A 19,435-nucleotide genomic window follows, 5' to 3' on the forward strand; every position below is an offset into this window, starting at 1 on the left:
CCATCTGTCCAAAGGCAGGAAATGGTGTTGATGTGGTAAATTGGATGACATTATGCTATATTTAGATTTCTGTTTGAAATCAGTGGTTAAGTTTACATTTGTTAATTCCCATAGTTTTGTGCAAACATCAGTATGTGAAACCTTTATGAGAACTGCTGTGGATCTAGGGAAATACTATATTTCCGATGATCATTTTCAGCCCTTGGAAACATCTATGGAGTATTTGGGAAGATAGGCTTAGTCTTTGTGATCATAAATGAAACGTTTCCAGAATACTCATTTTGTTCTATTCACCAGTATTAGTATACACAGGCCTTGTTCTGGACACAAATAAGAAGCTGCCCTTTGCATAGGAATGGACTGTTACATATCTTGTGTGTGAGTGGTCAAACACAAAGTATTTTTAAAGACTTAAAACTTGAAAGTGACTCCCCCCCCCCTTTGCTTCTGTGTTACAAATGGCAGTCTCTTCACCATCTGTGTTCATGTTCTTCCTTCAGTATCTTTTCAAGCTACATGTTTTACAACTAAAAATGAGCCATGGCAGTTTTTAATTCCAGACAACTCATTTCATCCTGTCCTGGCTCTCACTCTCTTCTTTTTAGCTTAGGAGGAGATGCTCCTGGTTTTAGGGCTTGACAGATTTGCAGTGTGGTTAATTTAATTTTACTACCTGGAGAAACCTACAGTGATTCTCCTAAAGCAGCCTTCCCTGGTTCTTAAGTTGCCTTCCACCCCTAATGCTGACTTGCCCGCATCTGCAGGAAACCCTGGGGAAGGACACCAGAAAACTGTTTCTCTGGCAGAGAGCCCACGGGTGTAACTGCAGATTTTGCCTTTGCCATATGATCCTGCATTTGATAGCATTCTCCTTCTGGTTGGTGATTTAGTACTGCAGACATTAATGTAATTATTCATGGTTCCCACCTTACTATTTCACAGTGGTGGTGGTTTTAGTTGCTAAGTCATGTCCAGTTCTTGTGACCGCCTGGACTCGCCCACCAGGCTCCTCTGTTCGTGGAATTTCCAAGGCAAGAATACTAGAGTGGGTTGCCATGTCCTTCTCTAGGGGATCTTCCTGACTCAGGGATTGAAACTGGGTCTCCTGCATCTCAGATGGTCTCCTGCGTTGTAGGTGGACTCTTTACCAACTGAGCCACCAGGGAAGCCCCCATTTCATAGAATTAAGAAATGAATTAGGGAGGTCCTAATTTCATAGAGCAGGGGAATCTGAAATATTTGTCTTTTGGTACTAATAAATATTTTACTAGATAATGACAGTCTTTACTAGGTAATGACATTTTTGGAGAAAATTTCTATTTTTCCAAAACTCAAGTGTTTTGAGGGCTGCTAACTCTGAATATGGAGAAGGAAATGGCACCCCACTCCAGTGCCTGGAAAATCCCATAGACAGAGGAGCCTGGTGGGCTGCAGTCCATGGGGTTGCTAAGAGTCAGACAGGACTGAGCGACTTCAATTTCACTTTTCACTTTCATGCATTGGAGAAGGAAATGGCAACCCACTCCAGTGTTCTTGCCTAGAGAATCCCAGGGACAGGGGGAGCCTGGTGGGCTGCCGTCTATGGGGTCGCACAGAGTCGGACACGACTGAAGCGACTTAGCAGCAGCAGCAGCAGCAACTCTGAATAATCAATGACATCAAATAAGTGGCCCAAAATGGCCCCTTAGGACAACAGGATCAGGACAATATCTTGGTCTCAAAAATGAAAAATCACTTTGTGTAAAAGAATTTTGACATTCAATCCATTTTTTTTTCTTGCTAAGGCTTATGAAAAATCTCCTGAATTTCAATTCCAGTCTAGAATTTATTCAGAAAAGCATATTATTCCAAAGCTTGTTTCTGTCATAACTACCAGAGGATTCTATTAATAGTTCAGCCTCTTTAGCATTTGTTTAGGATATTTAAGTACACTTTGCTCCAGAGAACATCTATAAGACTTACTTGGTTAAAACTATTAAAATTGTGTGTGCTCATGTGCTTGTTTTCTCATCACAAAATGTAATCCTTCACCCCAGGCAAAACCACTATAGTCTTGGTTGGAGAGGATATTACTTAAAGTGCTCTCTGGCTGGCTGGCATTCCAAGGACTGCATTCCACTCAGCATGGTCCAAGACTGCGGCCAGAGAGCTGAAATGCAGGGACCCCTTGATAATAAAGTGTTGGTGATGAAGCCCACAACTCTGCCTGAAAAAACAGACATAGAGCTACCTTTTAAGTTTCATTTTACCCTAGAAGTCATGGGTCTCACTAAGTTCTCATAGTTCTCACAATTACAAAATCCACATCAATTACTTTATAAAGGCAGAAAAATAAAGGGCCAGGTTTTTGTCCGCCTCCTTAAAAACAAAAAAAGAATAGAACTGGAAAACCTTCATATTTACCACATAAAGTCAGAAGTGCCAGATGGATCTGGAATGATCATTGATGGTATCAGCTGAGTGGGTTAGTACATCCTCTGAGGAAAGTCACCTTAGCATTCCTAGAAATATTCTTTTTGGAATTCTGAGCTCTTGTTTTTCAGTGATTTAAAATTTGAATGAGCTGAGAAAATGCAAAACATTGGTTTGCAAGTGATGACAATATTCAGAAACCTAACTACTGAATGAATTCTTTGACTCAGTTTCTCTGTCTGCGGGATATATGTGCATCATCAGTATTGTTGGTTCCTACTTTCATGTTTTTTTAATGAAATGATTTTCAGTAAAATACTAAGAGCAAAATATTGCATAGTATATATGTTGGAGAGTTGCATGATTTTCAATAACTCATTTTTCGCTCTTGGTCTTCACCCAGTGATATATCTAGCCAACAGATGAACCTTCTTCTGATGAAGTCTTTGGATGCCCTGGAAAACTGCTGCTTTGACCCTAGTCTTGAATACAAGTATGTTGATTCCATTCCCTCTCTGATGCTCAGAGATTGGATCTTTCTTTGCTATAAAATGTTTCATTCTATGGTGAAATATTTGTAGGACCCAGTCCTGAATTCCTTTACTCAGAATAATAATTTTAAAAAATCTGTAATTAAAGCTTGTTATGAAAACCATGTTTCAGAAAATAGACAACTTGAACAATAGACAGTTGTTTCCATACAGAGCAACAAATGTCATTTTGTGGCTGTCGTTAAGTTTCCGATACCTTAGATTCTGTCTTGTACTTATCGTATGAGACATCTGTCTGGGGATGTGTAAGAATGACAACCTTTTTTAAAGATCTGTTGAAAATATTCTTTGAATTTGATTTGACGGAGAGAGGCTTTGCCTCATAATTTAGATTTCCCTATGAAATCCAGTGTCAGAGGCATCAAAATGGAAACAAACAGAGGTGACACCAGGCATTCCCACCCTCCTCACTATTAATAGATCCCTCCCCCCAAAAAAACTTTGTGCATTTTAAAGATTTTGTCTATTAAACTAAATATCTTAAAATTTATTTTCTCATTCCAGTTATAAAAAAAACAAAAGAGAATAATCAGAAAACAACCTCAAAAAATGGTGTTAAACATACTGGTTTAGTGAGACATTGAATGTTTTGTCTCGTCCATGTGGTTTGTGTGGGAAGATAAATGCAGTTTTATTATGCCTTCTGAAATAGTGACACCAATGAGAACCTGCATTGGACCTTTTTGGACCTTCCTGTGTTTTGGAAGCTTGTGTTTAGATCTTATGGGGTTGAAGTTAATAGGAAACTCAACAGATTATAAGCACCAATCTATTATAATCTATTATAACCTCTAATCTATTAATTCATTTACTTCATACTATCATGGGTAGTGTTCAAATATGAATCAGATCAGTGTTTACCAAAATTGTCAGTGTTTAAATGTCTGGGCTTTAAGAGCTGGTGATCTAAAGTGACCTCCATACCACCTCACCTGTTAAGTTCAGACTTACAAGAGTTAATGGTGGAAGTATTGAAGGTATCACATATTTCATCACGTGTAAGTGAAGTCAGATCTTCACTTAGTAGGTGGTAGTTATGACGTCTCTCACATGCAAGCTGAGGTTGGATGAGAACCCCTGACATGCACCTGCTTTATCACACTTTAAAGTTGAACACTTCAGAGATGAGATGACATGTTAAGCGTGTGGTTTTGAGTATGGGCAAAGAAAGAGTTTGGAGGCATAATTGAAGTCTCAAATTTTAGAGAATGATTAATGGAAGGGATAGGGTCCTTAGCTGTTTGGGGGCTGATGAAGATTTTTGAGCCTAATACACATGTTGGTGTTGTTGCCTTTTACAACCAAGGAGTAAGAAAAGTTTCTCTCCCCTCCCCTCCCCCCTTCCTTCCTTCTCCTGCCTGGCCCCAGAGGTGTTCAACCTATCTGTAGCTCAGGGTATTTAAAGCTGGGGGAGGGGGGGGATGTGATTAGCCTGCTCTAAACTTTGAGCTAGTTGGAACAATCAGGAGTGACTCTCATGTATTGTCTCCAGTAGTTTATAGGAACATTGTTTGAGTGTAGGGAGGACCATGGAGATAACTGAATTAGCCAAAGTAGGGGTGTTTATACATCGAAAACCTTCATATGTCTAAGCATATTTCACTTTAAAATTAACTTTTTATGATATAGTAATAAGATTCTTATTTCTTCATTCTTACCTCCCTTCTTTATTCTTGAAAGTGTTAGTTGCTCAGTCATCTCCAGCTCTATGGAATCCCATGGACTGTAGCCCACCAGGCTCTTATGTCCATGGGAATTCCCCAGGCAAGAATATTGGAGTGGGTTGCCATTTCATACTCCAGGGGATTTTCCAGGGATCGAACCCATGTCTCCTGCACTGGCAGGCAGATTCTCTACCACTCAGCCGCGTGGGAAGCCCTGATTATGCCCTAAATATTGATACTAAAGCAGGAATCATCATCACTTCGGTTTACAGATAAAGAATGAGTCTCAAATAGGACACTGGTTCAAAGTCACACCCCTCAGTGGCAGAGTCAGGAGAAAAACCCAGGTTGTCAGACTTTTCTCTTGCTTAGCACAGCATGGAGAATACATTTCAGTAGAAAGAAAGCAATTTGACACTTGACAGTGTGGTGTTGGTTTTTTTTTCCCCCTGTTGTGCAGATATTGCTCACCATTAAAAGCAAAACAGAAATTCTAACGACGCAGACCTGAATGCTTGGCTCATGGCACAAAATATTCCCCCATTCAGTGAGGTTACAGGAGTCTGATCCTCCCTCACCTGAAATACTGGAAGCGTTACCTGGAGGCAGTTAATAGATCTGGGAGCGCTGCCTCAAGTGATAGAATTCACCCAAAGCAAATTCACCACGCTTCTTGGATTTAATGGACCTGTCCCTGCTGAGAGAACCCAGCACCTGGTGTTTGGGGGTCCTATCGCTTACATTTTGCTGCCATCTAGTGGTTTGTATTGGCCATTGCAGTCCTCCCAGCCCTAAATAGTCATGTTATCCATCGATGACCTGAGCATTGGTTAATTACTATTGAGCTTTTACAAATATAATAATATTTGAATAGCGCTTTGTAAAGGGCAAAGCGCTATACAAATGTTAACTGATATTAGAACTAATTATTAGATGGCCTACTACTTAATCTGCAGAATAACCTACAATAAACTAGGGAATTGAAGATTCATCTCTGGTTAATTTTAGCAAAATATATCATGTCTCAGTTGATATAGCAACATACATGTCAGAATTGCATAGATCTTAAGACTCAGAATTTCTTTTTGCCAGTGATATTTTAATATGCTTGGGTAAGAGATTCAAATAAGTAATGACAAAATGGGGCATACCATTTTAAAACTCAAATTCTCTTCATTGTTTGTTAGTATTCTTATAAGGGATTTATGTTAGCAAGTCAAAACCTCAAATTTGTATCTAACATAATTTATTTCATCTGTTTAAGACACCATCAACACAACTCCTTTTTGTTTTCAGTAGACAGAAAGATGTGAGAGCTACCTCTGCCCAAGTTAATCTCAGTTTAGAGCTGGTAGAGCAATGAAGTTAGAATGAGGCAAATGTATAGAAATGCTAAACTAAGCACCTAGGAGAATCTTTAAGACTTAGGACAATCAGTTCAGTCACTCAGTCATGTCCAGTCCCCATGGACTGCAACATGCCAGGCTTCCCTATCCATCACCAACTCCCAAAGCTTGCTCAAACTCATGTCCATCAAATCGGTGATGCCATCCAACCATCTCATCCTCGGTCATCCCCTTCTCCTGTCTTCAATCTTTCCCAGCATCAGAGTCTTTTCCAAGGAATCAGTTCTTCGCACCAGGTGGCCAAAGTATTGGAGTTTCAGCTTCAACATCAGTCCTTTCAATGAATATTCAGGACTGATTTCCTTTAGGATGGACAGGTTGGATCTCCTTGCAGTCCAAGGGACTCTCAAGAGTCTTCTCCAACACCACAGTTCAAAAGCATCAATTCTTCGGCACTCAGCTTTCTTTATAGTCCAACTCTCACATCTATACATGACTACTGGAAAAACCATAGCTTTGACTGGACGGACCTTTGTTGTCACCTAAGAAAATCTTTGTCGGCACCTAGGAGAACTAAGCACCTAGGAGAATCTTTAAGACTTAGGACAAAAGATACATTAAAATATAGAAGATTCAGAAATCAGAAGGAACCATCAGGAATGAAGCTTTAGGACTTCCTTTTTGCTGCAAGGTGGAGCAAATTAGAGTACATTGAAACAGTTCAGAAGGTCAATAGATGCATACAATCTAACATATTTATATTGGCACCCATATATAGTCAGCTAAAAACCATTATAGCAATGGATGATAACCTTGCCCCAAAATAATTCTGCTGTGATAATTTTTAGATAAATGTGAACTAAAAACCGGGATGTCTTTCTCTCAAGCTTTGTGCCCATGGCAAAAGAGGAGGGGGATAGAGATTTTTGTGTGCCCAGAATAGCAAGGCTTAGATACCTGCCTATTATTTGAAAAGGATGAACCCCAATAGTTAAGGGAGCTTTGAGAAGCATCTTTTTTCCTCATGAACCTGACACCTCTCTTCCCTAAATTAGTCTGGCAAAAAATAGAAATCAGGTTTTCTGATTTCACCGAATATAGTGAATTTTGCCTCCACTCATAAATTTTGCCTCCAGCTGAACATGAGAATCAAATCTGGGGGTTTTTTTGGGAGGAGGTAGGATTTTTTTTTCCTTGATAGATGTTCTCTCAGCTTTAGTTTCTCTTGAAACTCTGCATCTGGTCAGTTCTTTAGCATTCAGTAAATGTAGGTTGAATGCCTGTCTCTGTCAAGCAGGGTGCTAGGTGCCACAAATATTGAGGAAAAAAACAGAAAAGGTACCCACCCTCATGGAGGGTGGTGAAGAATGTGGACACTAATTAAATCAACTCCCAGATAATCTTCATCAGAATTTATCATTAAAATTGTCTGAAGTGAATTAGTACAGGGTATTAGCAAAAGTAGCAGTTACATAGTCAAACAGGGAGAAAAAGTTAAATTTTAAAGTATTAATCACATTTGTCTAACTATCTCTTTGGTTTAATTTCAGGTTTTTATATTCATCAATATAGAAAGATGGCCAAAAAACTTTCCTGTAGAGTATAAATGAAAACAAAGACTTTAAATCCATTCTAATCAACAGCAGCCTTTCCTCTTTCAGAAATGTGATTTGTCTCTAAAGCACATAGTGTTCAGATGTTAGATGTTGATTTCACTGGTTGAAATATGCGTTATGCTAGTTGAGCTTGCTGTTAAGTTCATGTAAGCCAAAACAGCAGTCCTGCCTGACTTGGAGTGTTGCTGAAGTAGCTGCTTGATACAAGATTTTCTAATGCCAGATTTTTGTGCAATAGAACCTAGGAAAACACACCTGAGACATGTTGCCTTCTCATAGGCATTCCATCCTGGCATCATGCAAGGTGCCAAGAGGGGCTGGCTTCGGTCTGGGAAGACTAAGAAATCTTGGCTTCTGTCCGTGCCCTTCTGGAAACTCTCTGCTTGACCTTGAGCAAATCCTGTAGCCTCTCCTTCCTTCTAGGCATCTCCTGTCAGAGGTGGGAGCTCCAGAGGTATCAGGGGAAGTAACTATCATGTTTGAGAAACAGTGTGAGGGTCTTGATGACAGCTGAAGAGATAGGTGCTATGTAAGAGTAAAATGACATAACATACAACATACGGACCCCGAAATATGTTATTGGAGAGACGCCCTGGAATGTCTTCTTAAGCAGCAGGTATCAGGAAGTGAGGCAAGCCAAACCAGAGTCAGGATGATTTCTAAAAAAGTCAGCATTTCCTCAACTTGAAAAACAACAGTGATGATAGAAGAACTTTTTCAAAAGAGTAAAAAATTACCCTCAAGCCACATTATCTTATCATACTGACTAGAGGTTTTCTGGGAGAACAGTTCTTTTCTTTGAATGGATGTGTATTCTTTCAGGGGGATGGGGGCACAATGCCCAGGATTCCAATTGAATTGTCACATGGGGTAACTTTTGACAAGCCTGTCATTTGTCCATTTTCTCTTCTGACCCGGTGGTACTTGGAGGGATCAGAGGGGAGAAGAGGATTAATGTCATTGTGCGCAGACAAACACACAGTTTCTTTGAGACAGAAATTCCACTTGTTGAAGTTGACTAGGAAACATGAAGCTCTTGGCAGTACCTCGTAACCATGCCTTGCGTTTGTTCCCCACCCTGTTATTAGTCAGGTGTCCTCAGATCATACCCTGAAATTTAGGCTTTTCTCTCCTTATGCAGTTAAACAGAGCGCTCTCAGCATAGGTGGGGAGAGGACCACAGCGTTTCTCTAAATGCAGAGATAGAACTGGTTTGACTCATCTTTATACCTCCTTCTCATATAGAGTTTGTCAAGCTGTTTCTTTTTTAAAAAATTATTTTTTGGTTTCAATTGGAGGATAATTACTGTACAAACGATCTCTTTTTTAAGATTGTTTATTTATTTATTTGGGGGGCTACCCTCTAGTCGGGCTATATCTCACTGAGGGGGCTTCTCTTGCTGCAGAGCACAGGCTCTAGGACTCATGGGCTTCAGCAGTGATAGCATGCGGGCTCGGTTGCTCCAAGGCGTGTGGGATCCTCCTGCGCCAGGACTCAAACCCGTGTCCCTGTATTGGCAGGCAGATTCCTACCCACTGCACCACCAGGGAGGAACCTGTCAAACTATTTCGTGTATTTATTTGATGTATTTATCTATTTTTTTCCATTGGGTATTCAGCACTGGCATGGGCCATGGACACCTGTTTGGATGGCGGGTATCCTGGGGAAGGAAATGGCAACCTGCTCCAATCTTCTTATCTGGAGAATCCCCAGGCACAGAGGAGCCTGGTGGGCTATAGTCCGTGGGGTCGCAAAGAGTCGGACATGACTGAGCGATTTTAGGCAACAACAACAATCCGTGTGGGGGCTCATAGGGTGCACATGTATACCCATCCGCAGTTAAAATCCAGCCAGCTCACCTTGGGTTGTAGAGCATTGGTGACTCCCATGAAAAGTGAAGAGCGAGGGCATGGATTTCTTGTCGTTTTCACTCCTCATCTTTTTTGCCACCCAAGCACGGGCTGCATACTGGGAGTTGGCCTCGTCCTGTCCCTCATGAGTCACAGCGGCCAGACGGAGTCCCGAGTTCATGTGGCAGCCTCGCTCCGGAAGCTCTCCGCATACCTGGATGACAGCGGGAGCCAGAGCAGAACCTTCCAGGAGGTAGGGGACCTAGGTTCCACTTCCCTCCCCTCTGCTGGCTTTTGTTTTCCTCTTGCTGCTTATTTTCTACTTCCCCTCTGTTGGTGACTCTGATACTAAATCCTTCCTCACTTTTAACAGAGCTAAGGAGAAAATCTGAATGGCAAACAACCTATGTATTAGATCATAAGGATTTCGAATAGTGCAGCTGTTTAAATCAATTTAGACTTACATGTGGCATATAAGATAAGAGCCCTGAGTGAATACAGAACCCTAACTCAGCATCACTAGAAGGCTAAGGAAGCTGCGATTTCTGGAGGAAGGTTAAATGGAGATTTTTAGAATTAGGATCAAGCCAAATATAACTTTAAGAAATGGCCAGGGATAAGCTTAAGAAGTTACAGATCCAAAAGGCATTTGATTTCTTTTTTTTTTTTTCATGTCAGCCAGCGTGAGAAATTATTGAGGAAATTCCCTTTGCCACACTTAATGAAAAGATTTTTCTGTGATGGCGCCAAAAATATGCAGAATCGGGATCCTGGGCCCCCGTCTGTGTGTTGGCCGTGTCCACCAGGTCGTCTGAGGCCCGTGTGTCTGAGAGCCCAGGTGAAGCCTCATCGCCAGGCTCTTCTCTCTGGGAGGTGCCTGGGCCGACCTCCTGGCCTGGCCAGATTCTCTCTCTCATTAGAGCAGATCCTGTTTCCCCCAGCCTGCCCGCAAGCTATTGATGAGCGCATAAAGGCTGCTGTGTTCGCCGGCTGGGCTCCTCTGCTTTCAGCAATAGGCCTTGTTGAATCGGTGGGTTTCTTTGGTGCTCAGAGGCTTGAAGTTTTGTTCTGAGACATGCACCGCATTCCATGTTTAAAGCGGTGAAGAGCATGATTGGAAACTATGTATTTTTTTTAAGCCGAAGGAGAAAATGTCATAAGCGAGGAGCAATGTGGTTAATAAAGGAAAACAAGGTTTTTATAAATTGAAGCATCTGTCTTCATGTTTTGATTTAGAAGGCCTCGAGCAAGCAGTTTTGCTTTTTCCTCTCCTCTGATTTTTGTTATCCAGTTTCTACCTTGGAAACCGCCTCTTTTTTCATGCTGTGTCAACCAGTGTGAGGAGTCTAACATTTCTACTTTGTCTTAACAGCATCTTTGTGAGGGAGGGATTCATCTTGAAAATGCCAATGCAGGGAGGGATGCATCACCTTGATTTGGGGAAATGGAAGCTCAAATTGATGGAGTGACTTGCTTAAAGTTACTTAGCCAATCAGTGGTCAATTTTAGATTTACACTTAAATATTCTGTTTCTACTCCCAGCATTTTTTAAAAGATTATAATGTGTTCATTTATTTATTCATTTGCATATTAAAATCACACACCAGTGCTCTGATAATAATAGTATTATCCCTATTTTACACAATTATCTGACTCTGAAACCTGCCTTCCTTGTCCATCATGCTCCACTGCTTCTACTAGGGAATCTTAATGTAGCAGCGTTTCACTTCTTTGAATTTCCTCTCCTGTTTGACCTTGGATCAGAGTCCATGGCCATTAGCAGTATCCACTGGTGATGAAACTCTACTTCTACTGTTGAAGGAGCTTTTTGATTTAGTCTAAAGACCCAGGTTTGAATCTCTCTTCTGTTACTTGCTAGCTATGTGTAGTTGAGCCTCAAAACTTTTATCCAGAAAGTAGTAACCCCTATCTCATAATATTGTTATGAAATATAAAAGTTGGGGCTTCCCTGGTGGCTCAGCAGTAAGGAACCCACCTGCTAAAGCAGGAGACGCAGGTTCGATTTCTGGGTTGGAAAGATCCCCTGGAGGACGTAATAGCAGCCACTCCAGTGTGCTTGCCTGGGAAATTTCATGGACAGAGAAGCCTGGTGGGCTACAGTCCATGGGATTGCAAAGAGTCAGACGCAACTGAGTGACTAAACAACAACAACAATAATAATATAACAACAGCGACAAATAAGTTAGGTGGCAGAACAGTGCCCGGTCTGTAGTGGGCATACTCGAATCCAGTCCTTATCCTAGGAATAAGTTTGAGAAAGTATTGGTGTCAACTAAACCGTGTTCTTTCATTTCCCCTCATGAAGACCCCATGTTTCTGCTGTCTCTTCTTCTCAGGTCCTTGCCTATACCCTCAGCTGTGTATGTACATCTGCGTTCAGTGCTGGCATCATTGAGGCAGTGGAGGCTGAAGACATCATGAACAAGCTTCGACTGTTAGTGAACAACAACCAGCAGGTTGGAATTTCTGGTTATTTCTCTGTGGGTTTCAGGCTGCTTTGAAGTCCTAATTCTGATTTACTCCGAATTACACTTTAATGAAGTATTCTTTTGTGCCCAGAAATGAGAAACGTCTAATTCTTATCCACAGCTTTAGCCAGTATCTAGAGACATCTTTTTCTCTCTTTATCATCCCCTATAGACATTTTTTTCTTTTTTGGTGTGAGTCTGAAAGTCTTTTTGCTCTCTCCAATTATTGCTCTGTATAAAATCTTAAAGCACATGGCTAGGGAATAGAAGAGTTATGTAAGGCTAGAGACAAAAATTCATAAAGATAAAAATACATAGAATAATTTAATAAAGTAAAACCTCCACAAATTCAAGGCAGAGAATCTCTGCTCATGACTAAATATATAGGAAAATTTAGATTACTGCAATGTAAATGAAATACCCTTAAAATGTTCCCTCTGAAATATTAGTCAGCCTTCAAAAAGAAGAAAATTTTGACATAGGCTATGACATGGATAACCTCCAGGACATTATGTTGAGTGAAACAGGCCCATAACAAAAAGACAAGCACTGCATGTTTCTGCTGATATGAAGTACTTAGAGTAATCAGAAGTGTAGAGATAGAAAGTAGAATGGTGGTTGCCAGAGGCTGAGGGAGGAAGGATAGGGAATTAAAGTTTAATGGGTATAGAATTTCAGTTTTGCAAAATGAAAAAGGTTCTAAAGATGATTGGGAGTGATGATGGTCACACAGCATTGCGAATGTACTTCATACCATTAACTGTTCACTTAAAATGGTTAAGACGGTAAATTTTATGTTACATATATTTTGCCATAATTTTTTTAAAGCTGGAGGGGGAAAAATGCTCCTTCTGATTATGCATGCTCTAGAATTTCCCTGTTTCTCCTTTGTTTGCTTGGTTATTTGTTTTTTAGTTTTCTCTGAAGTCTTAATATTGGCTATTGTGGGTTATTACAGGATTCAGGCCAGGTGTTAAGCCTATGTTGTATTTTACTGTTATTATTTTATGGTTATAGGCCTACTGGCTTACATTCAGAATAGATTTTGCCTTGTAAATCAACTATACTTCAATACAAAAATAAAGTTAATGTAAAAAATCAGAAAAAAAGAATAGATCTTGCAAACACCAAAGTATAGAATTTTCATATGCTATAATCATTGCAGGACTTTTTCTCCTCTTGTTTGGAGATTGACTGGGCTTGGGTGATTTACCCTGATATTTTTCACTCTAACTCTCTTCTTAGAATTTGGATTGTTTGACCCAAGTCAGTCACTAGTGCAGTGTTCTTTTCCTGAAATATACCACTCACTGAAACTGAATTCCTTACAATTAGGCTGCAATTTCTCTTGCAAACTGGTTTAGAGTTTTTAAATCTCTGATGTACAGATGGCAACAGAATGTGTCTGTAGGAAAGGAGCCCCTCAAAGTGCTTGTTTTGCTGTACATGAACATTCTTGATCTGTGCCAGTCTTCTTTTCTCTCACCTCTCTTTAAAATTTATTTCTAACAGACTTCAGGTTTTGCCCTGGCATTAGGAAATGTAATTCACGGCTTGTCTGTGTGCGGACATGGAAAAGCTGAAGACTTGGGGAACAGATTGCTTCCGGCCTGGATCAAAACGGTCCTAACAGAGGTAGACGGCACTTCCTGCATGTTATTTTATATTTTTATAAAGGAAAAAGAGCTACTTTATTGGACCATTTATAGGCGCTGCCATAAAAGCTTAACCATAAAAAAATAGGCAGTATCAAATGAAAGAGACAATGTACTTGTAATGCCTTATGAATGATACATCCTGTTAACCATTGTAGTTTGTTTGTTTTTGTTTTAAACTGGCTATTTTGTTAGTGTTTTAATTTTATAACAGCACTCTGGTTTTGAAAACTAAACAATAACAAGAAGCCACCTGGGATCTAACAACTTTAACTTGTTTACTTTATTCAAGTCTGCTGCCCTCCTCAGTTCAGTGATGCAGGTTGTGTTGACCCTACAAATTTTGTACCATGTTGACCATTGGTTTCTCTGTGATATAATTCTTATCAAATTCAAACCCAAGGATTGTTCCCCTCTTGACATTTTCTGATGCTTTGTTTTCAGGGCTCTCCCACAATGCTTTGCTTGGCAGCTCTTCATGGCATGGTGGCCTTGGTAGGCTCCGAAGGGGATGTAATGCAGGTAAAAAAAAAATGGGGGTGACATCTAAATGTGTGCATAGTCACAGCAAGGAGGGAATACCCAATATCTCATTATGCTAAGGAAGACTGGTATATGCTCATGGTAATGGTTACACTGGGCTCTCTGGTATCTTTATATATGCTCTCAGCCAAGAATTCTTTTTGTAGAAATTTGTTCCTTGTTTTATTTGGGCTGTAGGAATTAAACCTAGTCAACTTATGTACTTTCCATAAAGTTCTCTGCCTGAGGAAAGCAATTGGATCCTAAGAAATTTCAAAAATTTGAAATAGGAAACTCCTCTTTGCATCTGTAATGTTTAAATATATATCTATGTAATTATGCTTTCTATAAATTTTAAAAGTTTTTAAAAACTTTAAAAGCTTTTCTACTGTAGACTTGGAAGAAAGTAAACATGTTAGTCTCTCAGTTATGTCTGACTCTTTGCAACCCCATGAACTAGAGCCCTCCAGGCTCCTCTGTCCATGGAATTTTCCAGGCAAGAGTACTGGAGTGGGTTGCCATGCCCTTCTCCAGGGAATCTTCCCAACCCAGGCACTGAACCCGAGTGTCCTGCATTGCAGGCAAATTCTTTACCTTCTGAACCGCCAGGGAAGCCCATCTATATGTATAAATTTACAAGTAATTCTAAGGCATTCCTTTGTTCATACAGTGAAGGTTTATTAAGTGACTGCTACTTGCCACACTGAACTGGCCCTAGGATATCAGTAATTTAATAAAACATGGATCTTGCCCTCAAGGAGCTCATGGTTTTTGTTTTTGAAATATAAGGACATATGATAAGTTATTCCATAGCTTAGACAATGACAACTCATACGGTGGGAATATCATTATCTACTTTTTTGAATGGTTATTTCTCCTTTTTCTTTCAGCTGAAGTCAGAAGCCATCCAGTCCTCTCAGTTTCAAGGCAGACTTAATGAAGTCATTAGAACTTTAACTCAGGTAAGAAGAAGAATTTCAAATCCTTAAGTGGGAAAACAGATATTCCCCTTTGTTGTCTTTTGCCTTTTCATGATACAAACTGTCTTACATAGAAAATGGGGAAATCTCTGGTCATTCATGGTGAGTTCCAGGGGCAATGGAGAATCGCTTAGGGCCCTGCATTTGCTGACCAACATGCATCACCTCTGGAAAAAAAGAAAGCTGGAATTATTGAGTTAACTTAAGTTACTTTGGTTTCTCTTAAAAATTAAAACCCGACCATGCAAAGAATGTCAGGCCCTCCAGACAAGGAAAAATAGAAGACTGTCAAAGGGCAGGGCAGATAGCTAAGCAGAATGGTCAAGAGGCACTAGTTCAGATGTCACTAAAAGTATTTGAGTGAATTATTGTCAGAGTTATTCTTGGCTAAAGAATAAAATTGTCCATCTGCTTAGAAATGATTTTATATTTTCAGATTTTTATTTAAAATGGCATGATGTTCATCAAATGGAAGAAGCTAAAAAAATATCACTGAGGCTCCTCTCAACCTGAAGCAGCTGCTACTCATATTTGGTCATGTTTCTTTATAAGCGTTCTTATTTTCTCTGCATAGTTATATTCTTACCACATGTAGACTTTTGTGTCCTCGGCTTTCACCTAGCATACTTGTTTGTCTTTTTTTTTTTTTGGTAAAATATAGCTGGTTATAATACTCACCACATGAAGAAGTTGTAGTAATTCATGCCTTTGAAAGCAAACAAATCTTGGGACAGAAGAAACTGTCTTTTGCATGTATGAATGTAAATATTCTCAAAAAATTCCTGAAACTTAAATTGCTATAACTTGGGTAAAAAAAAATCTATAAATGAAAAATATTATTTAAAAGGTCATATTATGAATGGTAAAATAGTAACAGAACTGTTTAAAGAAGAGAACCAAATAATATCTCCTTCTACTTTTAAACGTATTTTAGTCCTAAGCAACTATCAGCCCTTTTTACTTTTTGGATTTTCTTTTCCCATTTTTTGAAAACTCCTTTAGACCAGTATGACTCAGTGAAATCTGAGACAATTACTGATGCCTTCTGTCATGACTGATAGATTCATTCATTCTTTCATTCAGCAACACTTGTTGATCACCTCTGTGTCCCACATCTAGCATACTACACAGAGGATAGTACGTCTTGTTATAGAGCTTCTCATTACCAGCCAAGCTGCCACCTCATGAAAGATTAGTGACCTTCTGTGTGTGGCCCTTTATTGAGTGGAATTTGTACCTTGCCCATCGTTGAACTGTTAACATTTCATTCATAGGTCATCAGTGTGTCTGGGGTGATTGGTCTTCAGTCAAATGCCATCTGGCTTCTAGGACATCTTCACCTGTCTACTCTGTCCTCAAATCAAAGTAGAACCTCGGGTAAGATTGGAGTCATAGAGCATGGGAACTGGAAGGAGGGGTGCTGCTGTGGGGCTGTCTACTTTGTTAAGAGCGTTAATTTTCACAGCCACCTTCAGGGCTCTGTGTTACTGTCCCTCTTTTACGTCAGAGGAAAATGGACCATGGAGAAGTCTCCTGACTTGCCCAGCGTTACACAGCAGTTAAGTGGGAAATACACAGTTTGAAATCAGATCTGACAGCTGCCAAAGCCTGTGCTCTTTTCACTCTCCCTCTCTTCCTTCCTTAGAGATCAGTTTAGATGTTGGGTCTAACACCGTATTTTACAAAGAACCTAAGACTCAGAAGGATTACGTGACATAGGTCCAAGCTTAGTGAGAAATCCAGAAACTAGGAATCAGATCCTTGAAGCTTGGAACAGAGTTCTTTTTACTTGACTAGATGTAATGATAGTTTGTAAAACATTCATATTTCATTAAAAGACTCTTTATATGGCTGGAGTTCTGGTCCCTGCATTGAGAAAAGACTGAGGTAAATTCTTTTAAAGATGTGCATCTCCTTGGCCTTGGAATTAAAATCCTAGGTCTTAATGTAGCAAGATTTTTTTCTATTTCTATTGCTTTTTAATAAATGCAGTAAAAATATTTGCAGTTCCCATGTGCTTAATTTATGTATGTACTTGGAGATTTTCTGGGGAAGACATCAGTGTAATGCACTGGGACCTATATCTGCTTCTTGCTCTTTATAGAATTTTGACCACTGGCTCCCTTGGACTCAGGCCAGGGAGGTTTAGGTACCAAAGATTCCTCACTAAAACCTAGTTTCACATATCCCCTGACAGATATTCTACCGACAGCATTACCATGAACGTGGGCCACCGTAATTACTGTTTCCCTGCCTTTCAGTCATTCCTTAGCTATATAAATAGGGCATAGTTCCACAGCATTCCCCGCATAATGAACTTTATACATTTAAAAGCTGTCATACTGTGAAGTGAAGGTTGCTCAGTTGTGTCCAACTCTTTGCAACCACATGGACTGTAGACTGCTAGGCTCCTCTATCCATGGAATTCTCCCTCTGTCCATGGAATTCTTCAGGCAAGAATTCTGGAGTGAGCAAGAATACTGCTGTTCCCTTCTCCAGGGGATCTTCCCAACCCAGGGATTGAACACAGGCCTCCTGCACTGCAGGCAGATTCTTTACCATCTGAGCCACCAGGGAACCCCAAGAATACTGGAGTAGGTAGCCTATCCCTTCTCCAGGGGATCTTCCTAACCCAGGAATCGAACCAGGGTCTCCTGCATTGTAGGTGGATTCTTTACCAACTGAGATACCAGAGAAGCTGTCATATTAAAACTGGAAAAAGAAAAAAAAAAACATTGTCATATTGAAAACCCTTGGTAATGCTAGGCCTGAAGGACAGTGGTGTCTCAATGTCCTGGTAGAAATAGCATGTTTATGTCAGGCTTTTGCTTTTTTACATAGGCTTGTCATTGTTATCCTATGGGCTACATAGTCTGGCCCACATATATTCGAGGTCAGTTGTAGTGAATCTTCTTACACTCAGGTTCTTTGGGGCAAAATGACTATGTGTCTGGAAAAGTACAACTGCTCGTTTCTGATGGAATTTTCCAGTGGAGCCATCTATCCCAGTAAAAACCATCTCATGAAACAATATGGGGAACCAGGAGGAAAAGAATCTAGGAAACTCCCAGGACTCAACTAGCATAAATGTCACTGCGTCGCTATTTCAGGTCAGCAGGCACATCTGGTTTTTTATATGTGTTGCTCACATAGAAGTCCCTGTCTCATGAAATAAGAGAGTGACTAGTATTAATACTGATTGACGTATTTCCATGGTTCATATATCTGACTCAGGATGCCCTTGATAGCGCATAGAATTGTGGTCTCAGCTTAGAAGTCCAGCGGACTCCGTGCTGACACAGAGGAGGTCACTGGATTGGAGTTCATTGATGTGCCAAAGTGGAAAAGGGTGTTGTTTTTTTTTTAAACCACTTCGGTACAATTTTCTTCTTCTATGGTTTTTTCCAACCCCTCCCAGATTTACCACCGTTTTAGGTTTGCTTGCATAGTCTCAGTGATTACTTCAAGGCCAGCCACTTAATCTAATAGAATTAGTTGCAACCGCAGAGTATTGTTCTGAGATTAATGGCATAAACATCTCCGCTTTGTCTCTAGGTTGATATAGCAGCATGAGATCATTATCTTTCCTTCATTAGTCCTGCCAAGTTCACTGGTTAATTTGATCATTTCCTGTCTCCACAGTTCCTACTGACTACAGCTATTTGCCTGAAAACAGTTTTATTAGAGCAGCCATTGGCTTCTTCGTTACAGGAGGAAAAAAAGGCAAGTGAGCACATTTCTTGAACTCTTTCTTTCTACATGTTAAGTTTGTATGTCCTAAGCTTGCTTCTGTAGATTAAACAATACAAATCTGAAAGGGTGACTAATTTCTCCTCCCTCCAGATCATCTTTGCAGTAGAGCTGACTCGGAGACCAACTACAAAATAAGTGATACACAAACATACATACTGTGTATCCTCTTGAAATTACCAATCTAATATCTAATCTTCCTTTTGGCCATTTCAAAAGTATAAGAGCACATTACTTTTATTGTCAATTTCAAGCGAGTGTGACCTAAAAAGAGGAAACACACGTTTGTCTTACAGGACCTGACTTTGGAGGTAGGTCTTCTTGAACTTTGTGTGATCACTCTATGTTGTTCGAATCACTGGCTCTGGTTCTTAATTTTAGCTTGTGTTCTTTTTCTCTGCAATAATGCCTTTGTGAATCTTTGTTGCTGCCACCAACAACAGAAAGACAGAGATTTAGTGCTTTTGTTTTTAACTGGAGCCAAAATAATCCCACATAAATTTTTAAATAAATGCACATTAATGATACACATCTATAAATTTATGCTTTGAGGAAAAAAGGGATCCAAACTGAGTGTGTTGTGGCTGAGGAACCAGTTT

General features: G+C 40.0%; 1 protein-coding gene across 5 annotated transcripts in view; it reads left to right on the top strand.

Moving 5' to 3' along the window:
• Positions 1-19,435, top strand: part of FOCAD (focadhesin) — a 288,623-nt gene that overhangs the window by 230,090 nt on the left and 39,098 nt on the right. For all 5 annotated transcript variants that reach the window (XM_043487388.1, XM_043487389.1, XM_043487390.1 and 2 more), the window contains 8 exons: positions 2,816-2,905; positions 9,546-9,693; positions 11,798-11,917; positions 13,442-13,564; positions 14,029-14,106; positions 14,997-15,068; positions 16,361-16,463; positions 18,729-18,809. In XM_043487388.1, the coding sequence (XP_043343323.1) occupies positions 2,816-2,905; positions 9,546-9,693; positions 11,798-11,917; positions 13,442-13,564; positions 14,029-14,106; positions 14,997-15,068; positions 16,361-16,463; positions 18,729-18,809 (815 nt within the window). The remainder of the gene's footprint in view (positions 1-2,815; positions 2,906-9,545; positions 9,694-11,797; positions 11,918-13,441; positions 13,565-14,028; positions 14,107-14,996; positions 15,069-16,360; positions 16,464-18,728; positions 18,810-19,435) is intronic.

This window comes from Cervus canadensis, chromosome 14 (genome assembly GCF_019320065.1).
Source record: "Cervus canadensis isolate Bull #8, Minnesota chromosome 14, ASM1932006v1, whole genome shotgun sequence".
In the NCBI taxonomy this organism is placed as follows: Eukaryota; Metazoa; Chordata; class Mammalia; order Artiodactyla; family Cervidae; genus Cervus; species Cervus canadensis.